Source organism: Crotalus tigris, unplaced genomic scaffold, assembly GCF_016545835.1.
Source record: "Crotalus tigris isolate CLP2741 ecotype Arizona unplaced genomic scaffold, ASM1654583v1 scf7180000019021.11574027:1482141, whole genome shotgun sequence".
In the NCBI taxonomy this organism is placed as follows: Eukaryota; Metazoa; Chordata; class Lepidosauria; order Squamata; family Viperidae; genus Crotalus; species Crotalus tigris.
In genome coordinates, this window is record NW_024097333.1 from 1,053,257 (window position 1) to 1,061,298 (window position 8,042).

The window sequence follows — 8,042 nt, forward strand, 5'->3', positions numbered from 1 at the left end:
TCAATCAATCAATTCCAACTTTGCAAGATCTTCTTTCCCACGAGAAGTTGAAATTGACTGATTGAATCTTTTTTTTTTTGCACATGGCGGCAGAGGCCTAAAGCGAAAAGGTTTTATAAAACCCAGCTGAAGGCCTAGGACTGGGGCGATGGTGCGCGTGCCCACAGAGAGGGCTCTGAGTGCCGCCTCTGGCACCCGTGCCATAGGTTCGCCACCACTGCCCTAGAAATAACTTAGAAATAAGGATAAATTTCCTAATAATGAGAACAATCCAACAGTGGAACAGCTGGCCTTCAGAAGTTCACTGGAGGCTGTTGAGAAGAGACTGGACAACCACTTATCTGGAACGGTACAGGATCTACTGCTTGAGCAGCGGGTTGGACTAGATGACCTCCAAGGTCCCTTCCAACTCTGTTATTCTGTATTCTGACCCAGGCAGTAACCACATAAAACGCACAACAGCTCTCACAAAGCATTGGTTCTCCTGTTTGTGCAGGAGGTTGGACTAGAAAATCTCCAAGGTCCTTTCCAACTCTTACCATTTTGTTAAGTCTCTTAGCTGCCATCTACACAGTCTCAACACAACCTTGTGCATCTTATACAATTGCTTTTCCACCAAGTAAAAGCCTTTTATGTAAGTGAAAGGGGCCCTAAAGCACCAAAGCGTCGGAAGACTAGCCACCTGTTTGGAAATGGTATAAGAGTCTCCTGCTTGAGCAGGGGGGTTGGACTAGATGACCTCCAAGGTCCCTTCCAGCTCTGTGCTGACTCATTAAAGTCCCCTCGCTGCCACTCTGCTGGCTGCCGTGCAGGACCCAGCAAAATTGCGAAGGAGATCCGGAAGTATAGATGCATTTCCTCCTCTAATAGTCCCCTACAGCCGGGACCGCCCCCCGACCTTCCTGATTGGCGGAGGCGGAAGTTCTGAGTGGCGGAGTCGCGCGCGCTCGCGCGCGGCATCCCGGCAAAGGGCGGAGCGCGAGCGAAGCTTCCGCGCGGGCGATGGGGCTGCTGAGCATCTTGAAGAAGATGCGACAGAAGGAGCGGGAGCTGCGCCTGCTGATGCTGTATCCTTCCGCGAGGAAAAAGGAGGCGCGGGGGAAACCGGGAAGAGGCGGTGGGTGGGGTGGGTTGAGTTGGGAAAGGCGGCGGGGGGGGGAATTCCTTGTCTTTGCATCCCAGGAAAGAGGAGCTTGCTTTGGGCTGCGCTCCTTCCCCAGGGAGCGTTCCCATCCCATTCTCAACTTGCCTGGTCAAGAGTGCCCTTGAGCATGGGCAGAGGGCTTGGGGAATCAAGTCCCTGCCTGCTCTGTGCTTCCTAGGCAGACATAGCCCTTTACGTTTAGGGGCACAGAAATGCTTTGGGGGAACTGGCAGTAGTGGCTAGGGCAGGGCTAGGCAATGCTATGCTATGCTGGCTCAGGAATTCTGGGAGTTGAAGCTATGCTGGCTCAGGAATTCTGGGAGATGAAGTTATGCTGGCTCAGGAATTCTGGGAGTTGAAGCTATGCTGGCTCAGGAATTCTGGGAGTTGAAGCTATGCTGGCTCAGGAATGCTGGGAGTTGAAGTCCATGAGTCATAAAAGAGCCGAGGTTGCCTACCCCTGGCGCTAGGGATTCCCATGCGGTTTTCCTTTGCCAGGAGCGTGAACCTTCCTCTAATGCTGCCCTGCTTTTAACACTGTTGCTTACGGCTTACCCTTGACTCGGACTGCCCCGAGGGGCCTGGACAACGCCGGCAAAACCACCATCTTGAAAAAGTTCAATGGAGACGAGATTGACACCATCTCGCCCACGCTGGGCTTCAACATCAAGACCCTGGAGCATCGCGGGTGAGGATCCCCCACCCCGTCCTCCTCCTCCATACTTCCCCCTCCCCAGTCTGGCTCTCCCACCTCTGCCTTGTCTCTTTCTCTCCCTCCCTCCCGCAGGTTCAAGCTGAATATCTGGGACGTGGGGGGCCAGAAGTCCCTGCGCTCCTACTGGCGCAACTATTTTGAGAGCACCGACGGGCTCATCTGGGTGGTGGATAGCGCCGACCATCAGCGGATGGAAGACTGCAAGAAGGAGCTGGAGACCCTCCTGGTGGAAGAGGTGGGCTGCCTCTGCTGGAGAGAGGGAGGGGGCGGCCTCCTCTGGAATGGGATCTTGGAGACGCCCACTCCCAAAATGCCTTGGTAGGGAGAGAGGATTCTGGGAATCCGGTGGCTGGTTCCCCAAACATCTGAAGCAGTGGACGTCAACTCCCAGAATTCCTTGACTCCTAGTCACTATATATAATATATATATATATGTATGTATGTATGTATGTATGTATGTAGGTCTTTGGTTGTTCGCGTAAAATTGGAAGTGTCTTGGCGACGTTTCGACGAAGTCCCATTCGTCATCTTCAGGCTGGTGTTTTCAGCTTCGTGCTTCGAGCAGCAATGATGGGTGCTCGAAGCACGAAGCTGAAAACACCAGCCTGAAGATGACGAATGGGACTTCGTCGAAACGTCGCCAAGACACTTCCAATTTTACGTGGGAGAAAACCCAAACAACCAAAGACCTACATACAAATACCCGCGAAAACCTCAGAATATATATATATATATATATATATATATATATATATATATATATATATATATATATATATAGTGTAATTTATATTTATAACCAGTTTTGTCCCGCCTTAATCGTGAAAGCCGTCAGGGTGACTTTGGGCCAATCACCAGGAGATGGTGAGTTCTAGTCCTGCCTTAATCAGGACTAGAACTGGGGGACTATGGGCCAGTTACTCGCTCTCAGCCCAGCCTTGGGTTGTTGTTGTGGGGAAAACAGGAGGAAGAAAAGTTGGATATGTTTGCCATCTTGGTTTATTTGCAAAACAGAATAAAGGCGAGATACAAATAAATATATAAAAAAAATAATCTTCTTGGCAATGTAGTCGCTACCTCCATGATCTCCCTGTGGTCTCCCATCCCGTCTTAACCAACTCTAGCACGGCTGAGCATCTGCTGAGACCCCATCGAGGAAACCAATTTGGGATTGGGCTATTGCTCTATTGTGGCCCGACTTAGCAAGGCTGGGAACTGCTCTACCTTCTATGCCAGCTGAGGAATTCTGGGACTTGAAGTCCACCCATCTTAAAATGACCACGTTTCCTCAACAATGCTTCGTCCTCTCTCCTCGGTCCAGGAGAAGAATTGACCAGGCTGCCCCACCCCGGATTCCTTTTCTTAGGACTCCAATTCCCCAAATTGGCGTTTGGTGGGCTGACCCCCTATTGTTAGCTTCGGAAGCCGTTAGGTTGAGTGAGAAAATTGGGTGTATTTGTTAGTTTTTCTCTCCCTTTGTGCAGCGTTTGGCTGGTGCCACACTTCTCATCTTTGCGAATAAGCAGGACCTGCCAGGTGCGTTAAGTCCCAGCGCCATCCAGGAGGTAAGAACCTTGGCAGTTTGTTTCTTTGTGTATTTATTAAATTTGTTTGTCCCCTTTCCTGTTGCAAGGGCAACCACGATCATTGGGCTTCTGGCGAGCATCCCTTGGGCAGTTTTTCTCAACCTTAGGCACTTGGAGATGGGTGGATTTCAACTCCCAGAATTCCCCAGCCAGCAGAGCTGGCTGGGGAATTTTGGGAGTTGAAGTCCACCCATCTCCAAGTGCCAAGGTTGAGCAACTCTGCCGTAAGGTTCTGAATTGAAAGAGGCGGCAGCTAAAACTTAGCTGAGTTTTAAAACTGGACACTGAGCGGAACAGAGAAATTCTGCATTTTTTTTCCCCCTAGTAACAATTCTTAAGTGGGATGAAAAAAGCATTTGCTTCTAAACCAGTGGTTCTCAACCTTTTTAATGCCTCGACCCCCAACCGGTCGTAAGTCAAGGACTACTCAACCGGTCGTAAGTCAAGGACTACTCAACTGGTGCCGCACCGTTTGCAGAATGGGGCTTTTGGCGGGCTGGACAATTCCTGTCCAGCCTGGACAATTCCTATTGGCTTTGGAAAGCCAATAGAATTAGACTCTATTCGAAAGCCAATAGAATAAAAGGGAGGAGCACAGCTAAGGAAAAGGGGGCGAAAAATGGCGGACTGCGTTGTTTGGCGACCCCCGTGAAATGGTCATTCGACCCCAAATGGGATCCCGACCCACAGGTTGAGAACCACGGGTCTGAATTTTGATCACGTGACCATGCAACGGTCACAAATGCGACAAATGGTCATAAGTCACTTTTTCATTGCTCTTGTAACTTTGAACGGTCAAAGTGGTTGTAAGGATTCCCTGTCAGAGAACTGACAAACAACACAAAGTCTCTCTTCCAACATCCGTTAGCCGTAAAATGGGTTATAAACAATATAAAATCATCAGTGGCTCGTTTTATTTATAAAATACCGCATTGTCCCATCCTGCTCCAGTATAAGAAGCCACAACTCAGCTCTTTATTTGTTTATAAAATTTATAGGCCCCCTATCTTGCCTCAAGTTAATTCTGGGCGGCTTAGTTTTTTTCCCCACTAAATTTCCCATTTTGCCCCCTCCAAAGGAGAGCCCCCACCTCTTCCCAAAGTCCAGGGAACAATCCACTTACCCAGAGGGGCAAACAGGTCAAAAAAGTCAAGATGGCACAGGCAGAACTGCATTTTAAGCCTTGCATGGCTCATTTCTCCACCATCTTGCCCTTTTTTCACCTCTTTGAAGTCCCTAGGCCCCCTTTTGATGCTTGGGAGGGGTCCCTGGCCTCCTCAGATCTTTGCCACCTTTACGCGGAAGGGGAATTTTCTGATTTTCCCCCCCTTTGCTTCCTCTCCAGGCCCTGGACCTCGACAGTATCCAGACCCACCATTGGTGCATCCGAGGTTGCAGTGCTTACACCGGGGAAAATCTACTGGTGGGCATTGATTGGCTGTTGGATGACATCTCAAGCCGGATATTCACTGCAGACTGAGAGAATCTAGCAGTGTTTTTCAACCTCGGCTGCTGGAAAATGGGTGGACTTCAACTCCCAGAATTCTGCGAGTTGAAGTCCACCCATCTTCCAGAGGCCGAGGTTGAAAAACTCAGATTTAGTGACTGCATTTTGACCAATGGCCCGTCTTTCACCCTGGATCTGGGCCTAATTGAAACAATGGCCAGTGCAAAAGTGAGTGGCATCAGTCCTGTGGCAGGGGACAGCTGGAGGTGGGGGGGGGCAAACCAATGGTACTTTGCTACCTTTAGTTCTCCGCACGGGATTGTGTTAAAAGCAGACCAATAAAGCTGTGGCTGTTTTAAAGAGAGTCGGGGAATTTTGGTGTCAGCTTGTGTGCGACTGGGTGAAGAAGAGAGATCTGTCTGCTGTCCTGGATTCAAGGTGTGCACGTGCTTAAATCAGGTTGGGCTGTGTTCCCACAAGTGGTTTGGGAATGATTCATGCTCCTCAAAACTTGGTTGTTTCTTTCTTCTTCTTTTTTTATTGAAAAGTTTTACAAAAATTACAAAATATACCCCAAACCCACCCCCCGTACCCCCTCCCCCCTCCCCCACTTCCCAAAGCTGAATACAGGGTAACAAATATAATAATCATAATCTAACTATCATTAACCAACTATGTAAATAAACAAATATAATGCATTTTATATTTGTTTATTTTAAGTAAACAATTTTACTTTGCTGCTCTCTTTTAACACAAAGTAAACAATTAACAAATAAACTTTATCATATAATCGAATTAAAATCCCAATTTATAAACAATACAATATAATAAAAATTCCACTACACTAAACTATTAATAATAATAACAATAATAATATTCAATAATTTATTCATAAAATAAATGGAACTTTTTAGTCCCATATTCTGAATATAATCTATCCATCTTCTCCAAACCGAAATGTATCGTTCTTGTGAATAATCCTTCAAATAAGCAGAAATCTTAGCCATTTCTGCTAAATTTGACACTTTAAGCATACATTCTTCTATAGTAGGCAAACAATCCTTCTTCCAATATTGCCCTACCAACAACCTTGCTGCTGTTATTAAATTCAACATCAAATTAGTTTCCTTAACATTGAAATTTGGTTGTTTCTTAAGTTGGTTAGTTCTTTTGTGGTTAGGTCTCTGATGCAAAGCTGACCAACTTGGTCTCTAGTTCAAAAATGGGTTGATTGCGCATCCTTGGAAGAAGCAGGAATTCCACCCATATTTAGGAGAGAGGATGAAACTTTAAACCAGATTCAAATCCAGCATGTATTTCTTTTTTTTAACCAGAAAAATTGCTGGGAATAGCTTCTGCACTTAGAATTTCATTTGCATGAGCCAGCTGACCAGTTTGTTTATTTTTTATTTTAATATGAGGGCCAGCATGTGGATTTCATAATTTTGCTTTATTTATTGTTGTAAAAACAATCTTTTCCGTGTTGCATAACTGTCCCCATCCCCAAGTTCTTAAAAACATTGAAATAATCATAATCCTACTTTGGAGAGGGAAACAAATCCGCTTATTAAATCCCAGGAGCACGAAAACATATTTTCAATTTCAAAAGAAATTCCCCCATCCCTTAAAAAAAAAAGAGATCTGGGTGCAGGTTGGAATAGAGCAGCTTTTTCCAACTTGGCAAACTCTAGATGGTGTTTCTCAACTTGAAGATGGGTGGACTTCAACGCCCAGAATTCCGTAAGCAAGCATGGGGTGACCCACATCTTCCACAGTGGGTTTGGCATAGATAGTCCTTGACTTACAACAATTCACTTAGTGACCATTCCACTGAAGAAAATGCCTTATGACCGTTTTTCATAAAACCACTGCAGCATCCCTGAGGTCATGTGTTCAAAAATCAGGTGCCTGGCAATTGACTCATATTTATAACGGTTGCAGTGTCCCATGGTTACGTGATCCCCTTTTGCGACCTTCTGATGAGCAAAGTCAATGGGGAAGCCAGATTTGCTTAACAACCGTGTTACTAATTTAACAACTGTAGTGATTCACTTAACAACTGTGGCAAGAAAGGTCGTAAAATGGGCAAAGCTCACTAAACTTGCCTTACTTAGCCACAAAAATTTTGGGCTCCATTGCGGTCATAAATCAAGGATGATCTGTATTTACTTATTTTCAAGATTTGTATCCTGCCCCCCTTCCCCAATCTGGGCATGCTGGCTGGGGAATTCTGGGAGTTGAAGTCACCGCCCCCCCAGGTTAAACTTTTAAAAACGCAGTTCTAGATGCAGGTGGAAATTCCAATTTCCCAGGTAGACTAGAATAATTAGAATGGAATGGAAGAGAATAGAATAGAATGTAGAGTAGAAAGAATGGAAGTAGAAGAGAAGAGAACAGAATAGAAAAGAAAATATGGAATGGAATAATGAATAGAATAGAATGCAGAATAGAATAAAGTAGAAAAGAAAATATGGAATAATGAATAGAATAGAATAGAGTAGAAAAGAAAATATGGAATAATGAATAGAATAGAATGCAGAACAGAATAAAGTAGAAAAGAAAATATGGAATAATGAATAGAATAGAATGCAGAACAGAATAAAGTAGAAAAGAAAATATGGAATAATGAATAGAATAGAATGCAGAACAGAATAGAGTAGAAAAGAAAATATGGAATAATGAATAGAATAGAATGCAGAACAGAATAGAGTAGAAAAGAAAATATGGAATAATGAATAGAATAGAATGCAGAACAGAATAGAGTAGAAAAGAAAATATGGAATAATGAATAGAATAGAATGCAGAACAGAATAAAGTAGAAAAGAAAATATGGAATAATGAATAGAATAGAATGCAGAATAGAATAGAGTAGAATAGAATAACAGAGTTGGAAGGGACCGTCGAGGTCATCTAGTCCAATCCCCATGCCCAAGCAGGAGATCCTACACCATTTCTGACAGATGGCACTTCAGTTTCCCACCTGCTTTGGGATTCGGGGAGCGGTGGGTGCAAGGTCCCTGATGGGCGCCGGATTGGAGGGGAAAAAAAACAAAACCCCGATCCTCGTTCGCTTTTTGTGACTTGGGAGCATCGCCCACGATCCCTAAACGCCGAACTCCCAGGACTGCCCTTTGCAGACGCTCCCTGGAG

The 8,042-nt window shown here is 45.2% G+C and overlaps 1 protein-coding gene across 1 annotated transcript; it reads left to right on the forward strand.

The window, feature by feature from the left end:
* Positions 1 to 910: 910 nt before the first annotated feature.
* ARL2 (ADP ribosylation factor like GTPase 2) lies at positions 911 to 5,256 on the forward strand. Its single transcript, XM_039358533.1, has 5 exons — positions 911 to 1,067; positions 1,722 to 1,832; positions 1,932 to 2,094; positions 3,344 to 3,424; positions 4,791 to 5,256. Exons 1-5 carry the CDS (start codon positions 1,003 to 1,005, stop codon positions 4,923 to 4,925), a joined length of 555 nt encoding a protein of 184 aa, XP_039214467.1. The 5' UTR covers positions 911 to 1,002; the 3' UTR covers positions 4,926 to 5,256.
* Positions 5,257 to 8,042: the final 2,786 nt, after the last annotated feature.